This window comes from Lepisosteus oculatus, chromosome 8 (assembly GCF_040954835.1).
Source record: "Lepisosteus oculatus isolate fLepOcu1 chromosome 8, fLepOcu1.hap2, whole genome shotgun sequence".
Lineage (NCBI taxonomy): Eukaryota > Metazoa > Chordata > Actinopteri > Semionotiformes > Lepisosteidae > Lepisosteus > Lepisosteus oculatus.
The window spans coordinates 11700435-11724146 of NC_090703.1; the positions used below are offsets into that span (position 1 = coordinate 11700435).

The window sequence follows — 23712 nt, forward strand, 5'->3', positions numbered from 1 at the left end:
AGGAACCCTTGCGATTTTTTCATAAGTATCGAAGCACTGATAGCAGAAGAAGTTGCTCATCACGTGCTAAAGGAATATATAGCAAGTTATTGACTGAACGGTGGTCTCTGGTACAATCACTGGTTAAGCCAAACTCCCAGTTCAAATCAAAGGTGCGCTTGAAGAAAGGATATTAAGACAAACATTTTTAATTAACATTATTTACAGTAAATGTAAAAGTAGCTTTATGACAAATGATTTTTAATTAAGAGCAGAAATCAATGCTGTACCATTTTTTTATCATGAGAAGGACTTCCATCTTCTAAGGTTAATGGATGACTCTTTTCAATTGCACACACCTCAAGAAGTTAAATACCAGGGAAATGCAATATCTAGCAAATCTTCTGAATCCTCTTCGTATATATAAAACATAACCATCACACTTAATGGTGACATTGAGCGCTGAATAGCATTACATTTTAAAATATATATATTTTTAAATACGCTTTTTTTTTCTAGAGTGCCTAGCTTTTGGAATGTTAGTGTGAGACATCTGCCAAATGAAGAAAAAAAAAAGCTTTACAAATAAATTGCAAATGAAGGTTGTTTCATAAAACATCTTTTGAATGAAAGAACTTTACTTTGGTGTATCATGCATCCTCCTACAGAGCTTTTCTGCTACACTACATTGAAAGACTGTTCTTTAATTCAATATCAATCCAACTGACAAACTGGCATAACCTCACAGCGTGGGTGTAGGAAAAATACTTCCCTATCAATGAAAAAGATCTATTATGTGTAGGCTTCTCTAAAAGATTAAAATTAATTTTCCTAAATGTAATTATCTCCTTGAAACTTTTTACTGAGAAGATGTGAGGAACTAAACAATTCTGTGACCTGCAATTTCAGCTTCACTGGTTTTGTCCAACATAAAATCCTGGTGGAAGCAAACTTGTGCTAAAGAAAAAAAAATAAACATTGAGTTGTTCTCCAATTAGGTCGGTTTCTGACTATGGCAGATAAGAGTGCATGCTCATTAATTTTGATAATGAATTTACAAAGACAGTACAGTTTACCCTTTGAAATGTTAATTAACAAAGCAGGCTTTGATCTTTCCCCACTATGCCTTTAATGTGCCTTGACTATTTTGTTTAAAAAATAATTTTGAAGAAGATGCTCTAAAACAAAAAAAGAAAATCCTTTGAAAGTGACATGGTATAAAATGTCATTCTGAAGAGTTTCAGTGTTTCATGATGTTTACCGACATGTTCAATGTCATTTTTATTCTTTTGTCCAGAATTATAAGGCTGATACATGCTTCTTTACACAAGCCTTCACAATCCTACCAGGGCTTATGTTCTTATACATCTACTCTAGTGAGAGTACACTAAATATTTTTTAGTGAAGAACTTAGTGATATTGCTAACATTCTTTTATTATATTATTATATCACTTATTCATGAAGTTTACACTGTAAGCAAGTGTTGTATATTTTGTACACTCATACAGGTGTATCAATGCAATTACTAAGCATTTCATTTCACAGAATCTATCTTTGCTCATTGATGTCCTTATGAAATGGTTTTGGATTTCTGATAGAAGTAGAGAAACTATTTAATGCAGTTCGTTTTTTTCTGTTCCATTATACATATATGTCTATTATTTTTGAAGGGTTTGTGTTGTGTTAAAAGTATTGTGTATTGGGTTACACCTTTTACCTGCCAGCAAAGCAGGGAGGTTTTGTTGCAAACCTGCAAAATGTTCTTTCTGGGACAATAAAAGCAAGTAAACAGTCAGGCAGCTTCATAGGCTTTCCAGAGATGAGAGGCCTCATAGCCCAGTTCCCACTGACCTTATAGAGACACTATGATAGCATTATGATCACACTCTAATGTCACATCCACAGTGTGAGACCAAAAACTACAACTAAAACAGCAAGTGAAAAAGATAATGTGCTTCTCTTCGAAAGATTAATGTGAAATTGTACAGGAGAGAGGAAAAGAACAATTTCAGAAGTCTAAAAACATTGGTCTGAGAAGACAAATTGCCCATTTGGCTCTGGTGAGGACAGACCCTAGTGATGGTTATAACACATAAGGACAGTGTAACCTTCAGCGAGATTAATTAGGTAAAAATCAATCATTATGGGATTTTTAAAGAGAAAAATCTCTACAGACAAGGTGATACATAAATCCCCCACACGCTGAATAGTGAATCCACTAAAACTGAATCAAATGAGCGTAAATAGAACCTGAAGGACAAACCAGACCAACCAGACCAAGGCAACCATACCTAGACATGGCAATGTAGTCCATCTTGGGATACATGCAAAGCATTTTTTCGATACAGATATTCATATATTTGGTTTTCCTTTTAATCCAGGCATTCTCTCTTAGAGTGTGTATGCATTCTTTAAGAAATGAACACCTGTTTAGTTATTTTTGAGCCTACCCAAGGACATGGGCAATTACAAATCCAACTGCCAGTTGTGACATTTAGAAAACTGTCATTGCAATGTACCTTTGATGTTTGTAAATTAAATTTATAGAACAAGCAATTAAAAAAAATTGTCAAAATTGTGAATAATAATGACATATAGGACAATCTATCAGATGCACATTTTTATATAGTCTTTGTTTTTTTAGGGGGGAGACAGTCCATTTCACATATTATCTAATTTATTCCAACACAATGTTACAGCTCCTAGGATGCATCGAGGTGTTTCAGGAGCATGGACGGGGCGGTTCAGCCTTTGTAAAGTTAGCTCTTTCACGGACACAATGGGGTTCTTAATGTGACGGCAGAGTCCATTTCTATGGAGAAAAATAATATTCCAAAGGCACACAGAATTCAAAGGAGTCATTCTATTAGGTATGGCAGAAACTGAGATTCTTCTTGTGCTTAAAATAAACTCTCCTGCCATATATCTGGAGCCCGGACTGTACTGTCACCAGAGCCGGATCAGATGGAAGATGGTCTGGCATTCTGCCACTGGCCTCAAAAGCCATCTGCATGAAAGTAAAAGAAGGGCTGAACACAGGCAAGGAAAACAACTGTTAAACCTCACAGGTACTTCAGTTGGGTTCTGAAAAAGCTGTCACGCAAGATATCTTTTTTTGTTTCTTGCTGCCTATGATGCTCCCAGAACAGAGCATAGAGTAAAGCATAGCCGTTGCCAGTTCACAGCCAGGTGATGCTGCTAGCAAACTATTTCCTGAATCCCCAGAGATTGGTGTTCAACAGCCGGAGCATAAAGAAAACTGGAGCATACTGACTTCAAAGCTTGAGCCAGAAGTCTCACAGTCAATTCCACAGAGCTGAGGCTTTGTTAGAGTCCTCTAGTCTGGTATCTTCTGGTTATTGTTCACCACAAGCTCTCAGTTGTAAAGTATTGATCTAACATAAAATAAATACATAATTTAATATTTTTAACCAGGTTCAGAGGTGGTTTTTATAGATAATGGTACCTTTACTGAACTGAATGATCAACTGTTAAGAACCTTGAGAAAAACTCAAGGTATGTATGGATAACCAAGAAAATAATTAATCATTTAAGAGACTCGGTCTCAAACAAAAAGCAGAAGATACTAGGTCTTCTGGAAACTGATTTGAGATCAGGGGATTGAATTCATTTTCAGATTACAGTCATTTCAATACCTCTTTGGGAAGGTTTTCCTTTCTGTGTACTGTGCAGCTAAACCATCTTTCTGTAAATCCCCATGAGATTAAACTCTGTGGACACAGTAAGGTGTGGGCAGTAAATTAAAAGACACAATCAGAAAAAACTAAATCATAAAACTCTTCCTAGATGGCCTTAAAAATGAATAACACTCTTATAAGAGAAAACTCTTGCAGCCCTCCTCCTCAGCCCCAAAGGAAGTGTGAGTTTGTGAGCATGTCTAATCCTCAGTGGCAGTGCTCCAATTGCTCCTGTCAAAACATTCAGTGCCAGATATTGATTTCTCCACTCCAGTCACATGTAGCCGCTACAGCTGGCATCACAGGGTGGAAAGTCACGCAGACGCAGGCCTGTTTGTGTGCAGACAGAGTCTTGATCAGCCTGGAGCTCTGATAGTTATAGAAATGTACCGTGCCACTAGAACTCCCAGTGACCAGGAACAATCCGTCTGAGGAGAATTCACAGCCTACAGCATACCCCTCCACCTGGAATACACAACACAGCACAGCTCAGATGAGCCTCACTGCACATCTCATGCAACAAGCCTGCTAGTACGGACATTTTTTATAAAGATGTGACTGAAAGGCAATAACACGGGTGCTGATGATTAAGGACTGGAAAGCTACTTTGTGTTCATGGTATACATGTATTTGAGTTCATCTAGGATGGTGGGAGTTCCTAAATTGTTATCCACTGCAGAATTTTATTTGCTGAAGAAGTTTTATTTTTGGATCTTATCAACTGTACTGAGTTATTCAAGCAATTTAATTCTCTTGAATTCTGTGCTCGGTAATTTGACACACACGTGGAAATTGTATTCGTCTTGCTAATATTGCAGCAATCCCAACCTTGTGGCCTTCATAGCGTTTCCTTTTGTTCATCCTATAAGGCCGCTGTGCTGAAAAAAGTGCTATGTAGTTTCCATTTGTCTGTGCAACGAAGAAATCTTCTTGCGGGTGCAGAGCAAGGCTGGGGCATGTATATCGCTCCTACAGAGAAAGAAAAAAAGTGACTGCTGCTCAGTTCTATGTAGTTTTATATTGCATATGCAACCACAATTGAAAAATTGAAGAAACCTTATTTTCACAAATGTGGACATTCTTGCTGGTTTTTGATTTGTAATTATTGATCCTCTGAACAACTACAGAACAAACCCTGTCTACCCAATTAAGTCAGAATTCCATGTCTTAAACCAACAACTGGAAGGCCTTTTTTAAGGCTCCTGTGATGTCGAATTCATGTTTTGCAAAGTTTTTTTCAAAAATTAACTTTTTCAGATGTTTCTCAGAAAAAGCATCCATAAACCTCTGATCCCACCGGATTTTATTTGTTCTGTTCAGCCTACGTTGATGTACAGTACACTGCTGGCCAAACTATATATTGCATTTAACTTACGTGGTAAATCTGATTGGACACTTTCGCTGTGGTTTGAAAATCCCAGGCAATGAGAGTGCGGTCAGCCGAGTCCCTGCTGACAGAGTCTGTGCTCGTCACAAAATCCTGCCCTCCGGCAAGGAACTGAATATCCAATGTCTGCTGAACCCCAGCCTGGTATCCGCGGACAACCTGCTGGGACAGAAGGCAACAAGTCTCAGCCCAATCTTGACAGGCCGTACACAGCACTGCAGGTCAGGCACTGTGTTGATTTGGGTTCAATCAAAATCCCATTTAAATTTGCATAGTGTAAGTAGCAAAACAAACCACAGCAGTATTAGAAACAATAAAAGCAGAACAGATTGCCTAATCTACCTAAACAATGGTCTGGGGATGTTTCATGTTCATATCCAATCAGGTTAGCTGTTTTCTACTGCTGAAAAGCTTAAAAAAACTATCCATTCTGTATGCATGTGTGATGGATTACCCCTGTAGAACTAAAGAGAGGGCCTGCAATGATAACAGGACTGCCATACGGGGCAGTCAATGTGGTAGAGGAGAGAACGTATATACAGTTAATTTGTTTTAAATAATTGATTTTAACAGTGCGTAGCTGAGTTAAGCTGACTTGCACAAGGGTTTTATTCTATCAGCCATGTTGTTGAAGCTGATACCTGGTCTTTCTTTAGGAAACAGCTGGGGAAGTCCTTGAATCAATAAGACACCAACTATCAAATAAACTAAATGGACTGAAAGGGTGCCACTTATTTGTAACATGTCTAATGTTGTTATTTAGTAAGTGGTGTAAGTAGTGTCTTTGTCCTTCATAGCTGCCTGTAGAGCACAACAGTTTTGTGAAGGTCATCATGTGTGGCAGGCTAGTCTTTCATGGTATTGTAAAGTTGGCAACAGATGACCTACCACTAGAGGCTGTCAAAGACCACTATCACCTGTAAATAGACACACTTGGTGTAAATGTGCTAATTATGCTACTTGAGAGGGAAAGATTGGGTGTTAATTAGTGAAGAGTTATATAAAAGACTTTGGGCTTTCATTGTGTTAGTGGTTGTTGAGTCTAGAGAGTGTTTTGATGTACAGGAAGGTGTTTCTCTCATGAGTCTTTGTTGTGTAAGAAGTACTATTCTGCAATTAAGGTTGTAAATTTCTGTGTTTTTGTGATCAACTACGTTTTTTATATTATGCTACAACAGGTTGTCCAGGATCCAGGACTCCGGCACATTTTGTTTGTACAAGAGACAGTAAATACAACCAAGAAACCACAATCCACTTTGTTAACACTGGTTTAACACTGCTTTTCTATAAAAATAGACTTCAGCATTTTTAATATTGCTTCTCAGCTTCCTTACACAGGAGAAACTGCCGAATTATTCCCAATCCACAAAAGAATTCTTGAAAAAGAAAAGAGCTGTACTAAAGTGCTAAGGCCCATAAATCCCTTTTAAGGTGTGTAGAAAGGAAATGTTTGGCTTCACAGCAGGAGAGGATGATTTTGGCTGCTTGCACTAGCACTAATGTTGCTACTCAACACTCTGTCTCAGTACTGAAATCATCAAAACCTTCTGGCAGGAGCAGTCATCTTTCCATTATGATATAACCCACTAGGGACTATCTTTTATCTACAGTCAAGATTCACCTCCCACCCCTGTAAATACAAGAAAGGCTCAAATACTCTCTTAGCATTATCACGCAGAAGCTCTTTAGTTCTTTAAGAAATGAACAAACAGGGTTTTTCAGAGCAATTACATTAAAGTGGCAGTGATCCGATATCCAAGACCCTGCAAACGCATGGTAAGTGCATTAGGGTTAGCTCACTGGAGCTAAAAGGTCAAAAAGCTTGACCACTATGACTCCACAGAATGGCAGTTTTTGGCTGTACAAAGTGCAGACAGAGTTGGCTCTTTAAAAGCCGCTAATAATTTGGTCGCTTGAGCCAGGAGGTAAAATAAGCCAGCACTAAAACGGATACAATAAATTACTATACATAATCCAATGAAATTCAAAAATAAATCATATTTGAAGATGACCTTGCAGCTTCTGACATCCCAGGCTTTGACTTCAGGGCTGAACCCCCCACAAAGAAAAACATTGGGGTCCCGGGGATGGAAGGAAAGACAGGTCACTTTAAACTGGCTCCGGAGGTTGGCTACCTGCTGTCCTGCGGACACAAACAAAAACACCACATGAACGAACAGAAAACAGCAGATCAAGCAATTATAGAGCATAAATTCAAATCGATCTGGAGATTTGTGATTGTGAAACAGGCCTGCATCTTGTCAGATGCAATAAGTATTAGAGAGAGCTATGTCTAGTCTATTCATTGCTTAAAAAAGGGTTTGCATTCTAACTATTCCCACTGTAATTAACTGCAGGGTCTACTGGCAAACTCATTTCTAGATTCAGATTTACAGTGAAGTTGTATTTGAAATAATACCTTATAGGACTACAATGTGACACATTATAACACTGAATTTTCTGTATGTGCACTGTGATACATATTCTTGCATTTATTAATTGAAATGACACATATCTAGTTTTCCAGCACAGCAATACAATTCCCAACTGGATTCATAATTGTCCAGCAATTTTTCAGTAATTAACAATCAATCATTTATGCTCTTTAGAAGCAATGACTGACATTTTTCTATCTAGAACAGAGGCAACATTAAGCAGCTAATTCAACAGCAATCTTCATTAAGATTGTGCATGTGATTATCTAGCATTATTTAGCATACCCCAGCTTTTCAGAGTTCACAGTGAGCCAATATATTATATTGAGGATCACTCATTTTGAGTTTCACACCAAAATGTTAAATAGACTGTGGTCAGTAAAACACATAAGTGTCTATTAATTATTTTAAGCATCCTTTGCTAAACTGTCCATGCATAAGCTTACATTTCCATTAATTATTTGAAGTTAAATATTTTGACAGCAATAATAACAACATCATTTTATACCCAGTGAGTTTATTTTTGTATTCCCATTCAAAGTAAAGAGTATTACACAAGAAGAGTTAGAAATAACACTTGTTATAAAGGTTAGAAACATCAACATGTTTTCAGTCACATTGATGAAGCCAACACAGTACACTGGTTTCTTTCTAGAAAAACCTAGTTGAGATCCTCAGATCAATAAGGCACTAACTCCAAAAAGGTGGAACTATCCACCTACCACAGTCAGAACCATTCATCATTTTCCTCACCCCAGAACCCCGTGACTAACTCTTACTTACTGTCTGTGCTCATATGTTCCAATTCCTGTCACGAGGCACTGAATCTCCAAGTACTTCATACAACTGTTCAACGGACCCTTAGATTTTTTGACTGCATGTGACTCGCCTTACTTTTTATCCAAAGTAAGGTGCTTTGGATAAAAGTGTCAGCCATATGAATAAATATAAATGAAACGAAAGGGGCCAGAAGACAGCATGGTGGCACAGTCATTAGCATTGCTGCCTTTCTGCACTGAGTCCCTGGGTTTAATTCCAGACCTGGGGTGCTGTCTATGTGGAGTTTACATGGGTTTCCTCTGAGTGCACTGATTTCCTCCCACAGTCAAATAAACGTACTGGTAGGCTTCTGGGAAAACTGGCCCACTTTGGTGTCTTGTCCATGCCTTGTGCCCACTGCTTATTGACTCTGACTATAAATATTAGTTAGTTTAACACAACCCTTAAACCATAAGTAACAGTGAATGCATACTAATAAAATGCCACCATAACCATGTAGGGTGCTCCTTGTAAGTTGTAAAAGATAATATACAAGTACTGTATATTATGTTACTGTACTGTATCTGACCTGCAGTCACTCCTTCTTCTCTTTCTGTTGAGATGTATACATACTATATATGCCAGAGTGTGTCAGATATTGGAAAGCACATTTTTATCTGTTTTTTGATAATAAACACAACTCCCCAAAACATTCACACATTGCCACTGTTCTTTCCTTAATCTGGCCTCCTGATCCCAAATTCGGCAGGCAATTATCTTGTCAGTAGCCTTGTAACGGTACTTGGACCTGATTGCCATGCTGACAGCTAAATTTACATTCTGTGTTATACAATGAAAGGGCTCCACTCCCAAGCACTTGAACATGTAGACAGATTCCCAGCATTTAATAGTACAGCCTGAGAGGAGAGCAATTTTATTCAATATGCAAGAAACAACATAAAAATGTTCAACCATTCTGGCAAATTACATGTTTTGTGTTGATTAGACAGCTGAGCAATTATGGCAAACTTCAACAAATGACAAGCAAGCTCCTTCTCGTGACTTGTGATGTGCATTCTCTACAGTTTGGAAGGACAAAATGGCAAGCTGTGAAGTAACCTTTATTTGGCATAATCTTCCACTTCTACAAGCAGCACCATGGATTGTCGAGCAAATTACTTTGTAGCTGTCTGTCTCACCACATGTTTTCAGACTAACACATTTGATTGATGTGTCCAACCATACATTACTGTTAAAACATTAGTGTGCATTTTCAACTCTTCAAATAAAATGTTCATAATGTCACCCCACACAACTACAGTACTTATAAGAGCAACGCTGAGCGTGGGAGCTAAGGGGTGGACACTAAATGTGTTTCACATGAAATGACTGTGACATTCACAGTAACATCAAGTGATCCCTTTTGCACCACATGGCTTAATATTTAAAGTCAGAAGGTTTTCTCTGTACAAATTGCTGTAACCTCCTAAAGGTAACCATTCTTCTTTAGTCTGAACTATTAAATATTTAAATTGAAAGATTTAGAGGAATTCAAGAGAAAAAGTCTGGTTTATTTTAATCAAGAGAGAAATCCCGTTTTACAAAGATGCACATAATATAAGCAGAAGCTGCCATTCCTCAACCTAAAATGCACAAATCTTTTAGATCTGCTTAGCTCTCAGGAAATTGTTACATGTAACCGTGCAGAATGAAATGCTTACTAGCATGGTATTTGTCACATGACAAATGACATAACACTGACATAGAAATTGACATAACAAATCACATCACAAATTGTTGGAAACGGGGACATGTAGCAGCTGTAATTGTATGCAACATTAAATTAGCAGTGGGACATGAAATTCAAGTAATGGCAGTATTTTCACTTCAGTGCAAAAGCAGTGTAAGAGGGGGTAGAAGGATTTAAAAGGTGGAGTTTAGGTGTCTTACTGCTGTGGAGTAGAAGCTTTCTTTAAACCCAGAGGTTCGGGATTTTATACTCTAAAATCTGGCTGAAGATTTAGGTAGCTACTCAAGGTACTGTATGGTAGCTGCTTTGGAGCATAGTGAACTGCAGTGTACAAACGACAGACTTTAAAAATATTTTTATGCTGTGGACAGAGTTAATACAATTCAAAAATCATAATGTTCAGGACGTCTCTAAACATTAACGGTCAGCTACTTTCTAAACAGGTTAAGAAGAAGCAATTTTAGTGTCATGCAGTGCTACACCCTGTATCTGTTTACTTCATTGTGGGAAGTAACAACAGAAAGAAGAAGAATATGACATCTCCCTTCTAAAGCACACATGACCCCCTACTCGAGCAAGCAAGCCTCATGTTACACAGCAACCAACATGAACCCACTTCATCGTCTGTGGAATTAAAAACCTTTCCCTCTTGATGAGAAACAAGCACTTAAGACATCCCCAGTCCTTATCCTTGAGACTCAGTGAGTTTGCTGAATGCAGGTGTCGTCACAGTCTCTTCACTTTAACACTGGGCTTACAATCCTTACTGCTACATTTGTGTGCTTCAGTGGCTGCTGCATTAGACTGTTCACATCTTTACCACCTGAGCCGAAGCATGCCGTCCTGAGCACTATCACATGACAGACAGAGAAAATGACAGACAGAGACGGATGGATGTTTTATGCTTTATGGGTAGTTTTTAATGCCCTTATTTGACTGCCATCAGTAGTTTGCAAATCATGCTAAGGGCTGAATGTTAATAACCTGAATGCAGCCTGCATATTTGGTAAGCAGCTACTGAATAAGTGAAGCAGTCATATCTTTTTACTAGATATATAACCAGTTTATGTAAAGAATCATTGTACTGTATATCATTACCTCAGTAAATGTGGTCATTCTAATGTTCCCAATGTTTAAATGAAAGCAGTTCAGACTTTCCTGCATCAGCTCAGCTCTCTCAATCCCAGCTTTTCTGTTATTAACCAGGATAGATGCCAGCAAACTCTCAACTGATTTACTTACTCTTTATACCTAAAATCTTCATAAAGCTTTTTTTTAGATTTTACATCCAAATGTAAAAAATGATTCTAGATAAAGTAATTTCAAATCGCACAGATGTGAACTATGATGACTGCACCTTATCTCCAGGTTTGCTGTTACTTCTATACACCAATGCCTTGTTATTTTAGAGTAGTACAGACAATACTGCCATTCTCCAGAGACTTTACGAACACATGCTGAAGCGACACACCTTATGCTCATTCTGTTCCTGACAGACTACAATCAATATGTTTTTCAGATTGAATTAATTGTCAAACAGAGATGTTTTGCTGTGCTCAGGGTGTGAGGCATCTCAAAACTCCGTGTTGAAGTGGATGTATGAGTTACTGAATATGGCTCTATGTTCTTTCTCATGGTAAATTGTGTAGCTCTCTCCAGGGCACTTCAAAGAAATGGGCTGAGACAGCACTTGTTTCTTTTACCTTAAACAGCTTAAAGCCAATTTATCGCTGAACTATCTGATTCTTTTTTAAACTACCAAAGAAAACAAACAGCTCAATGGGCAGTAAGATAAGCTTGCTTTGCGTCTGAAATACATGCATTAAGATGATCACTGACGACACAAGCACTTTTGTAGAAAATGTTGGGAGTCAAATGTTTCTGGTGCTGATGCAAGCAAGCTAAAAGAAAAAAAAAACTTTTTCAGTCTGACAACAGACATCTAGATTTGCATGATTGCTTTCATCTTTTTTTAAATCTAGGTCACTGCTAAGCAAGCCAATGAAACTGAGCTAAGCAAGCCAATGAAATCCAAGTTCCTTGTTATGCATAATTAGGAAGTCTTCTTTATGTACCAATTACCAGCATCCTTTAGCACAGGAGAGAACAATGATTTGTGACAGAACAGGAAAATATTCAGAAGAAGTGATGAAATATAAAAGCCATACATCTCCTAATAAGACAAATCATGCTCTTACAATTATTAACCAAATTGGTATATCCACAGAGTTGCCTTCTTCAAAAATGCAATATTTGTTACAAATCAATCTCTTAATTTTTTCTTCACAGAAGGAAATAAATCCTCACTATGGCACTCCACACCAAAATACAGCCAATAAATAAAATCCCTTTTTACTGTTTTACTTTGCACGTGAACTTTTCTGCCATTTTCTTTTTTCAAGTAATGGCGAATTCCATTAATCCTATCATAGAGTGATTTAGTGGCCTTGTTTGGATAATTAGCTAGCTTTCCAAGTCACATTGCAGGTGTAGACATCCCAGAGCCTAACTGTATGTCTGATGTACCATTACATCACAGATCACCTTATTTTGGAACACCCTATCATGAACAATGAAGTAGTTTATTTCACTCCATACATTAATGAAATGTTATAGAGCTTATAGAGTTATAGAGTTCTAAATTAATAAAGGCTATGGAAATCTGAAAAGCTGATGTGTGTGTCTTTCAGAATTCTACCCACACAGTCATCTGATGAGGAAACAAGGAAATCCTCAAGGATAAGTTACATGTAAAGCCAAAGACACTGCTGGGGTTCAACTTCAGAGCCGCACGCAAGCTGTCTTCTGACATCTGTCGGTTGAAGCATGACAAGCATCTTGCAGCACAGCAGATGGTGCTTGTGAACAAACTCCATGGGTCTCCACCACCCGCATCTAGCGTCCTCTCTCCCTCTCAGCAGAGTGACCGCTGTCAGCAAGACAGTATGTCCCCACAGCAGTGAGACTGCCTGAGCAAGTTCTCGTTTTCCCCACCCTACACTTCAACTGTTTTAGAACTATGCTGCCGTTGATAATCTTGATCCTAAACTGTACAACAGTTGAAACAAATTCACTTGGGTGATAAATATTAAAACATCAGAGAACCCACCTCGTTATATATATTGTACAAAGGAGGCATATCTGTAAGCCAATGCCAAACAGAAGACAAAAAACACCATATACAGTAAATACATACAATTACACATAGAAAAGAAACCGAATCGTTCAATTCAACCTTTAACACATTTATAATTAGCTGAAGAAAATCAGACAAAAACAGTGGGGCACAATTAGGATTAAGCTACAGGAGGTAAAAAGAAACAGGCAGATGTACTCAGTGGCAGAAGCCCAGCATTTTCATCCAGTTCTTTAAGCAACAATACCAGGCAGACAGCACAGAGCCTGCTCCCCACGACCAGAATGCAAATCCAACTATCCTGTTTCATGGCTGAGTGCCTTTGCAATACAGGGGTGCTTCAAAAACCTGTGAAGGAAAACATATCCTGTCCTAATGGTAAAACAAGGAGTGCCAATCCCCAAAACCTACTTCTACTCAAGCTACTACATAATTTTAAATATATACAGTATAAATCTGAGATTGACTGGATTGGAAGAAGTCCTTCATTCTGTATGAAGCATTTGTTTTCATTTTTTTCTATATCAAAATCAAATAAGGCTCTGCTGGAGGAATGGTGTGGGTTTCTTACAATATACTCTGAGGAGAGCACACGGAAGATGGTTCCCAAAAGTAACCATTCCCGACAAGATAGCAGGGTTTAATTAAACAACAAAAGTGTTTTTTTTTTCACAGAAAACAATTCACTCTATAGAAAGAAGAAAAACAACATGAAAAACAGACATATTTAATAATATATGCACAAACCCATTCATCAGTATGGGAAATTATTAAAGCAACACTAATAATGTAGTTATTATAACAGACACTTGGGCAGGATAAAAGATTAGGAAATCAGAGACTAGATCACAACTTCTAAAGGACATGAATCTGCATCATTTAATCTAGCAGTAGATCATTTAAAATGAACTATGAATCCATACTTTAAGGATAATTTTCTATGCAGATGTTAAACCTTACAATAACATTTTCTATTACATTGCAAAAAAAAACACTGAAATCAACAGGGATTAATTCAGGCACCTTTGTGGGACAGCGCTGTTAAAGCAGCGGGGAACCCCTCATCAAGTGCTGCACTGTAGAAAGGTCTCAGGTGTGCCGCAGAATCAGATGAGATCATGTTTCAAAACTGCCGATCAGGACCTTTGCTCAGCTCCTTCCAGCAAGAAGGCGGACTTACCTTTATTTGGATAATTAGTTTTGTTTTCTGATGTGGGGGACTGGGAGCACTGTAAATAGACTGCACTTGTTTGCTTGGGTGCTTTTGCGGTGGAGCCAGTTTGGAAAAAACGGATCTACTTTGGCCTTGCTCAGGCCACTATAGGCTGACTCACCCCAGAAGTACTGACACCAAACAAACAGTGAGTAACATCCATTTTGAGAGCGCTCTCCATTCACACCACGATACTCACTCATACCTGTGTTTAAGTATTTCAATGTATGTGAAATTAGGTATGTTTATGTACGTGAATGTATATGAAATTAAGTAATAGCAGTTACTAGTCAAGCCCTGAGTGTGCACCTTCAGGAATTTATCTAGAAACCACTCAATGGAAGGTGTATGAATGTTGTATTTTCTGTGCTATCTGTACCCCGTGACAGGCTCCTCTGTCACACAGCACCAAACCAAAAGATAAACCTACATTCACTGAAACAAGCTCACGGCCAGGATGGGGAACCCCTGCTGTGAAGGACTGAGAGCAGACACTTTGAAAATGAATGAAATGAACATTTTGTTTCACACAGCAGACCCAGACGTTTAATCTCGACACCGTACTATGAATTGCCCTTTCAAACAAGTGTCCCATTCACATTTTCAGTGCCAGCAACAGACGTTCACTTAAAAGAAAGAATTGGCAATTTATTGACAATGCATGAGTCACAACAGTACATGGAGAGTGACAGACAAGATTAAAATTAGATTAAGTCACTGGGCAGAGAGCAGTGGGTTGCCTGAAGCAATATAGTCTGTATTGATTCCCTCCTGGAACTGCTGTAATATTTAATAGGTCTGTGGAAACAATTATGCAGGGAATTTAAAAGAAGAACTGATAAAAATAAAGCAGAAAAACACAGAACACGGTCATAGCTTCTAGTGCCTAGAACACAATGTTATGCTTTATGTTAATGTTTTTACAGGATTTTGTGGCTAATTGTGTGTGCAAACAGAGTCCTAATTTGTGAAGAATAGTATTATCACTGGTGTAACATGATCAAATCAGCACACTGGGACTGATATTGTAGCACTCAACTTTACACTTGGCACTAATTAGCTTAATTTGATTTTTAATTACATTTATATTAGATTTTTAAGCAACGCAGATTATCCAGACCACTGGTGCTCAGATTTGGAAACAAAATGCTTTTAATTAAACACAAGCCACTGCAAGCACTACAACAAAGTTATGACGTAATTAAAGACAGATAGAAAGGCATCATGCGGCCCCCAAATCCAACAACAAATGTTGTCCTTCCTTACATAGATGTCCCATAGGTACAGTCCTATATCAATGTCCAGCACACAAGACAAAAACACTTGACTTGTTTGCAAAATTAAATTAAGTGTAGTGACAAGCCAAACCAATACAGATATAGCTTATAATGTCAAATATAAAAGCAGAGATACAGAATATCTAATAATATTATCAGAAATTATGGGAGAATGTGTGCAGATACCCCATAGACCAAATTTCTAGGCAAAATGTGAAAATAAGATGACTTGATGATGCACTTTTTTAGTCTGCTTCCCCTCTGATTAGTCTGATTCGGGCTGTCCAACACGTAATAACCTGCCCTTTTAAATTATACCCTACGTACAGTATACTTATATAATATAAAATTGTCATACTATACTGTATATACTAATAGGTATGGATATATTAATATATGAATAACATATTAACTTTTTTTACATACAAAGCCAAAATAGTTTGTGAACATTACAATATTCAGCAACTAATTTCAAAGAACTCAAACCCTTCCTTTGTTGTACCTAATGTTGCCAGGGAAATGTCTGAATAACTTAAGTAATCAATCACCAAGAAGAGGAGCACTTTGGTTCATTTTTCCTTCGGGAAAGAACAATTAATCTTAATCGCTGCAGTGAGTCTCTGAGCTGCATGAGAGCACTCATCGTCCCTCTAAATTCACAGTGGGGGCGCGGGGGGACTACGCAAAGCCTTCCAGGAACGCTGAAGTTCTGGAACAATTTCTTCTTTTTAAAAGAAAAGCAAAAAAAAAATAAAACAATAATAATAACTTGGAAAGAAAAACAGCAACCCAACTCAACCTTTTTTAAAACAGAGCATTAAGAGATGCATGCACAGGGTTGAGTAAATTAATTCTATGCGCTTTTAAGCTGTTCAATAGTTGGGCTGAACCCAAGAGAAGAGAAGTGCGGACCTGTCAGAGCGTCTCTTTGGCTGCTGATAATGAGCAGAGACAGTGTGACGTGCACCCCCCCACCCCCGGCAGCCCAGGGAGCAGAAAGATTCACTAATGAAAATCTGCTGAATTTTTTAAAGCGTTTTTAACCTTTAGCTAATTCTGATCTGCTAAAGCCTTCAGATAATATCAGATAAAGCCTCTGAATAGCCTCAGATTAATCGCATTTCATAAATGATGCAGAGGGTGAGGTGACCATCTGAACTCTTTAACCCATTGCACTGAGAAAAAAAAAAGACTGAAATTGATTTGTATTTTAAATTTGCTCTAAAACTGTTTCTTCAAACATTATTATGAATTCATTTGTACCAAATTAATTAGAATTCTGGGATTTGACCTTGACTATTTATTAGCAGTAAATGCACATGCAAAGTACTTTTAACACAAAATATAAAGCACTTCATTTACCAGAGCAATATTCACAAACATTTATTCCGTGCTGAAAGGAAAAGAAAAGACACAAGGTTTTTGGCTGTAGAGCCTCCTTCAGGAAGCCTTCTTCACACCTGAAGAAGGCTCCACAGCTGAAATATTGTCTCTTTTTTCTTTTCCTTTCAGCATGGAAGAAACAATTACCTGTTCCTTTGTAGCCAAAGCATGCTGACGCAGCTGCCTACTTGAACTTTCACAAACATTTGCCAACTAAGACTTATTGTGCAAAGCATAGTCATCCAACACACTTAAGCTTCAGTTTTCTCTTCACTCTTAATGGCGGCCAACTAAATCAGCTGGACTTCACTGAGCTTGCTACATATTGTAGCGCTCACGTGGGGCACTGTAGACATGCCCACACAAGGCAAGCTGGGAACGGCGGCTGAGGGGCAGGACTACCCACCCGTATATAGTGGGACAAGGGCTGGAGACGCCCTCTTCCTTCTTGTGTCTGTGTAGGTGTATATCCCTGTCTCTGTGTGTGTAACCCCCCTCAGCGTCTTTAATGAATGTCCTGCCAACCTGTGCCAGAGCCTCCGGCCTGTTTCTTTCTGTCTGCGAACCCCGTGAGCGTTACAATATTGTAGAGCCACACGGGGCGCTAAAGCCATGCGCACGCAAGGCGGGCTGAGAACAGCGCCTGGGGGCAGGGCTACGGGACTGTATATAGTGGGGAGGAGACTGGGAGACAGTCTCTTCCCTTCGTGTGTTTGTGTTTTAGTGTAGGCGCAGCGCTGTAACCACTATCCTGTCCCATCCGTGCTCCATTCCGTACCGAAGCCCACGATCGTTACAATATTTAGGAACTATATTACAGTGTAATGCATACGGCCGACAGGTACTGTGTAAGAGCTGGCTTACCAGAGCGGTGACGTCACCACCCTTCCCTGTAATAGCAGGACGACAGCTGCTGGGCTGTAAAGAGATCTCTCTTTAGCTCACCAGGCTGGGTCCCTGTTGAGTGATGCCAGAGTCCTGGGGTTCGAGCCCCCGACGGTGGGGGGCCGACCTGATGCAGCAAGGGCGCCCGCCTGAACCCCGTAGCGTTACAATATCCATCCAAACATTTTCAAACCGTACGTACATTTTCTAACCACTTTAATCTAATATGGGGTCACAGGGGAGCCGAAGCGTATCCCAGCAAGTCACAGGCGCAAGGCAGGATACGTCGCAGTCCATCGCGTGGCACAACTGTATTTTATTTTGCACACAGACATAGTTCTTTTTCTATACTTCGCTGTTTTTGTCATTTTTAACACTCAATTTGGAGAATGTAACAGTTAGCCGGTGGCCTGTCAATCAGTCCCACTCACCTGTTTCCACATCCGTCAGCTGTGCCGTGGAATCAAAAGAGCCGCTAAGGACGTGTCTCCCTCCGGGAGCCCAGCACGCATCCCGCACCGCCTCGGTGTGAGAGGAGCAGCGACGTAAGAGGCGCCCACTTCCGGCTCCGTCCCACACCTGTGAACCGCACACAGCACACCCAGTCAGCCACTTCTCCGCTCCCACAAACCCCCCCCGGGCTCAGCTTCAGACAAAATAAAAACAGTCTTGAGTTCACCAGCTTTCAAACATTCCGGCAGATGAGCAGAACCCAAAAAGTGAATACGCAACTCATTGCCAAGTTAATGATGATTTGAGTCACTGGGCGTGGACCGCCACAATCCAACCATTTCTGTAGGTCAGGTTTAACAGTAAGGATGTACTCGAATTGTTCTAAAAACCTAGTGAATTATCTGTATGACCCAAATTGGGTGACACTTACAAACGCCTTATAACCCAGTATAAATGAAAAGCACAGTAACAAGTGTTCTGGTGTCAATACCTAAAGAATTAAATACATTTTACAGTAATAAGTAAATAACGTATCATGGCAGGAGATACTAATGTTCAACCGCATGGATATCAATTGAAGTCATTCAATTGTGTCTTTGATCAATACACCATTAATTGCTACTTTAATATTAACATGTTTGCCATGCATTTAGAAAGTGCTATTTGCATCCCCTGAAGTAGTGGATGCTTAGCTCCAACTGTAACTCAAATAATGGCCCTACACACTCTCTCCCAAACAGCCACAATCTAGCCATTTTCTGTAAAGACGTGGAACAAATCAAATTCTTCTCATAAATATAGCCAGTTAATTATCTGCTCAAGCCCAGAGTGGCTCTCTTTGACCCTACAGGTTGCGGTTTCACTCCAAATATTCTCTAAAATTGGCTGGTTGAAACAAACTACACACTCTTATAGTCAAAAATATTTTTTTCCACATCTAAATTAATATTTTAATCCCAGCTCTTAGGCACTGAGATTGATCTAAAGTAAGCATATAAATAGAAATGAATGTGGCTGTTCTTTTGAGCTTTTCTCCCATAATGACCCTATGCTCTTTGTCTGAAATCAAATGTTTTTCCCCAGATAATCTTTGTCCAGTATCCTACTTCTCTGAAGCAACATTTTTCACATTTCCATTAAATAGGAGGCATCTCTTCTTACTTTCTCTGAATTTGTACAGCGGATCTCCCCTAGAGGATTGAACAAGCCAGTGCAGGACTTCAGTGTTTACTGACAGTCTGCCCATCCTGTGAATTTTTTATATATAATTACACTGAAAAAGACTGCGAAATGTAGATACATTTCTTTCTGTTTCACATAACAAACTGAGACTCTCCCTGAGAGGCAGTGTGAAAGAGTGCTTGAAATAAAAACAGTTTACTGCCTTTCATGTTTTACAATGCCAGGCAAGCACTACAAAAATATGAGGGTCTAATTTTACTTTCCCGTTTAGACAGGTGCATGAAATGTGACAACAAAACCCTGACTGATACAATAGCAGGCTTCTGGTTGGGTATTAGATGTAGAGAAATGATTGCACAAGGCAGAGCCTAAAAACCTCCACTGAAAGAGGGCAAAAACTCATACTTTGCAGCTGGTTCAATGCTCGAGACTGGTGGTTTTTGGTTGACAGACACTCTCTCTAACTGGTTTGCATTCACAGCATATACTGCCGCTGCAAAAAAAGACTGATTCCTTGGGATCTGTCTTTTCAATCCCCTGCCTCCCATCTAAATTACAACACAGCTTTGAGTGAGTGTACTTTTCTTCACCAATCCCCCAGTACCTTGATTCATTCAGCAGAAAGCAGGTTCTCTATACTGGAGAGACATTAAACTAACTAAATCATCAATGGTTTGGTCCTCTAGAACTTAAAGGTAATAACACAAATTAACTGAATCAAACTGTTGGTGAATCCCCGTGGTGTCCCTGTGATTAAATTGAAAAGTGTAGAAAACACAGCTTTGTGCTGTAAACAGCATCTCATCAAAACGTCACTAGGTGGCAGTATTCTACAAATCTCTTTCAATTTAATACAATATAAGCATTACAAATAATGGTGCATACTAATTCCTTGAATTTTCTCATCTTGAAAAAGTCTGCAGTTTTAGAATACAACAATTTTAGTAGCTCATACTAAAAGAAAAAAATCCATAATGTAGTGTCTTCACTCCCAGCTCTTTTGCAATCAAATTTATCATTGGCTGCCTCACTTCTGAAGAGAGATATTCCTTGTTTCTAAATGACAGCAAATTGCTGTTGTTACTGAAAGTGAAACGGTGATAATATGATAAAGGTGGTCTTTTTCCACCCAGAAGAGTTGCCCAGTGTGAGTCACACACTGATAATGATTTGCAGGCCTGAGAGAGAGAAGAAACAAACACATTCGAAATTGTTTCCTCCTGTCTTACAGAAAAAAATCATCTCATATTTTTAAACGTATACGCAACTGTGGCATCCAGTCTTGAAGATAAGAACACGTACAGCAGGTTGTACATTTTTTCTGATGGCTACAGGAACTCTGTCACGGATCACGATATATGGAATGGAGGTCACTGAGCGGCTTCTTATTTTAAGCTGGTAAGATTTAAAAAGCTGCTCCTGTCAAGCTGCATCCCTTTATACTTGATAGAGCTCCAGGGAGGGCTATGCTAAATTGCATTAGTTCTCCCTGCCCCTGGGGGTCTGTCCATTCCCTGCTTCGTTTACCTGCCACAGACGTCATCACACAATCACACACCACACAATCCCATTATCCCCAGTAATAGCCAGGACTCAGAGTTTCGGCCGGGATGCTGTTATACGCTCAGAATCTTAATGTTCTAAATTCCTTTTTACCATTCTGCACAACTCCACATCAAAAGGCAGTGACTTTCTCATCACGATATTTTTAGCCCCCTTTCCAGTGGATATAGTAATTTTCTTGTGGGAAAAATTTTTCAAGAAATATGATTTTTTCCCCCCATTTTCATAATTTTATTTTTGACGGAATATGAAACATTGGTGTTATCTTATGAATTCCCCAGACTCACACAGTCCTAATTATTAACATTAAGTGATGTGCTGAATGTGAGAGAGCTACAAGATTGCAAATCATCTGTAGGCATGGGAAATGTGTTGTAATCACTACATAATTATCTCAGACATATTTGACATTAACATCAGCTACCAGGAATTTCTAACAGCTTAGAGCCTTAATGTTAAACACTGAGCATAAACAGATTAAAAAGGTTTCTTTTTTTATCAGTCCTAATAAAACACAGTGTTGCAGATATTTCATAACCTGGTTAAAAAGGAACTATTTTTCTTCTTTTTAGAATATTAGGTGCCTAACTTTAAATGTTAAGTAAAATAATTTTGGGGTTTTGTACAGAAATGTATGAAAGTGAAAGGAAAAAAAATGTAACTCCACAATGACCTGTCTCTAAAGTAAGTTTTATAATCCCCTAGACAGTGGAGTTACGAGTTTTACTCCTTTTGTAATTTAAGTGCCCTTGCTGTTCCTCATTATCTTTCTCTAAAAGGGTAAAAATCATTAAATAAAGGGATAAATGATAAATACACAATGTATCATGGATATTCAGCCCTGTCTTAGTAAATCATTGAGTGTCATCAACTGACTAGGAACACAGCATAAAAACAAGCCGGTACAGAGAAAGAAAAAGAGAGAGAAACATACAGAGGACAGGAGAAGAAGACTGAAGACGAGAGCTCCTTGTACAGATCATCCAGAAAGACCAGAGTTTGAACCTTGTAAAGAGAGCTTGCTATTTTGTTGACTTTAAGAAACTCTGATGTGGAGGATCCCTTATTACAAACATCATCTCCTGGTATATGGGTGCATTTCTTAGAACAGGAAATAGGTTTCCCATTCAATTTGTAACATACAGATTTACAGAGAAAGAGATTTAACAGTAGGTCATAGTCTGTTGGTTTAGAAGGTAGCTTTATTTTGGCCCTTGTAGGCTTTATATTAGAGCATGTGAATACTTGGTAACAGTCTGGGTTTTTTGGGGGTGGTTAGGATGTTATGCCTCAGGGACACCTTATTTGAAAATCTGTACAAAGTTCAACTTGTTGTATGTTTATGTTGTGTGTAGTTTAGTGTGTGTATTGCCATTGTAAATACATATTTGTTTAACCCATTGCACCCGAGTTAATACTCTTTTCACCAAAGCTGTACCAGAGAACAAAGAACTGTAAACATACCAAATGTTCTGGTATTTTCTTGGCAAAACTCATTATAAATTGGGGGTTATGAATATTTAATCTACTCACTGATTAATCCACACAGTCTATTCCTTGTATACTTTCGTAAAGCCTTTTTGTAGCAATATACAGTATGAAGCTTTTCACCCACATGCTCTAGAAATCTTACATTTAAGAGGCCTAAAGAAACAAATTTGTTGGATTAGTACTGTTGGATTTGCTTTAAAACAAAAAAAAATGATCACTAAAAATATTAGATACATCCAATAAAGAAAGACACAAAAATACAAGAAAAGGCAGCCAGTGATAAATTAGGGGATTCACATACTGTCAATAAAGCGGTTTTTACTGCTGTGCAAGCGAAGAAAACACTTTCCTTTCACTTTACCAGCAACCACCATCTCTTGCTAAACAAGAAACTGATGACTATTCATAACTGCTACAGCAAATTGTCTGCAACTTCCTAATGTCCAATAGGATTATCAATCACATTTGTATGTGTATTCAAGGGGTGGTTAAAGCATATCTTGTGCAGCATTAGATCAGGATTTTTTATTTTCTAATGGTGGCAGTGCTTAACTTCACAGGTACAGGAAAAAAACCTGAAATAATAAGAATGCAAAGCAAGATGTAATAACAGTAGTATTATCTGTAATTAGGGAATTACATTAATTAGAAGGAATATACAAACTTTGTTGGCCCATTCAAATAACTTCATTGTAAAAAGTGTGCATCATGGAACTAGAACATCTGGTGCTTGCTGGGTTCAATAGAACCATCTTGAACAATGTTTTTTAGCTGGACGAACCGAATGGCCCCTTCTTTTCAAATCTGGACAACCCTGACACACAACACAGCATAGGGCATCATTCCCAATAACTACAAGATGTCATACCCTAGGACACAAGTGATATTGATGTCATCAAGTACAGTGCTTCACAGACTGAGCAGCGGAATCTAACGAGATCATGTTTAACAAGTGTGGATCAAGAGCTCTGACCCTCTCTTTCCAGCACCACACCATATATTCTGTCCACCGAAACAAGCTCACAATTCACACTGAAATTCTAGTAAAGAAAGTGAAGCCAAATGTTTCTCTTTAAAATGATAGTATGTTTCCAATTTAAAAGAAATGTGTGTTTATTTA

At 38.6% G+C, this 23712-nt stretch overlaps 1 protein-coding gene across 2 annotated transcripts in view; it reads right to left on the bottom strand.

Annotated features, from left to right (window-relative positions):
• Window positions 1-2828: 2828 nt before the first annotated feature.
• The window catches only part of wdr25 (WD repeat domain 25), a 37147-nt gene continuing 16263 nt past the window's right edge, over window positions 2829-23712 (bottom strand). For both annotated transcript variants that reach the window (XM_015350259.2, XM_006632394.3), the window contains exons 3-7: window positions 18335-18482; window positions 7078-7208; window positions 5054-5224; window positions 4507-4647; window positions 2829-4143 (exon numbers count right to left, since the gene is read on the bottom strand). In XM_015350259.2, the coding sequence (XP_015205745.2) occupies window positions 3922-4143; window positions 4507-4647; window positions 5054-5224; window positions 7078-7208; window positions 18335-18482 (813 nt within the window). In that variant the 3' untranslated portion in view covers window positions 2829-3921. The remainder of the gene's footprint in view (window positions 4144-4506; window positions 4648-5053; window positions 5225-7077; window positions 7209-18334; window positions 18483-23712) is intronic.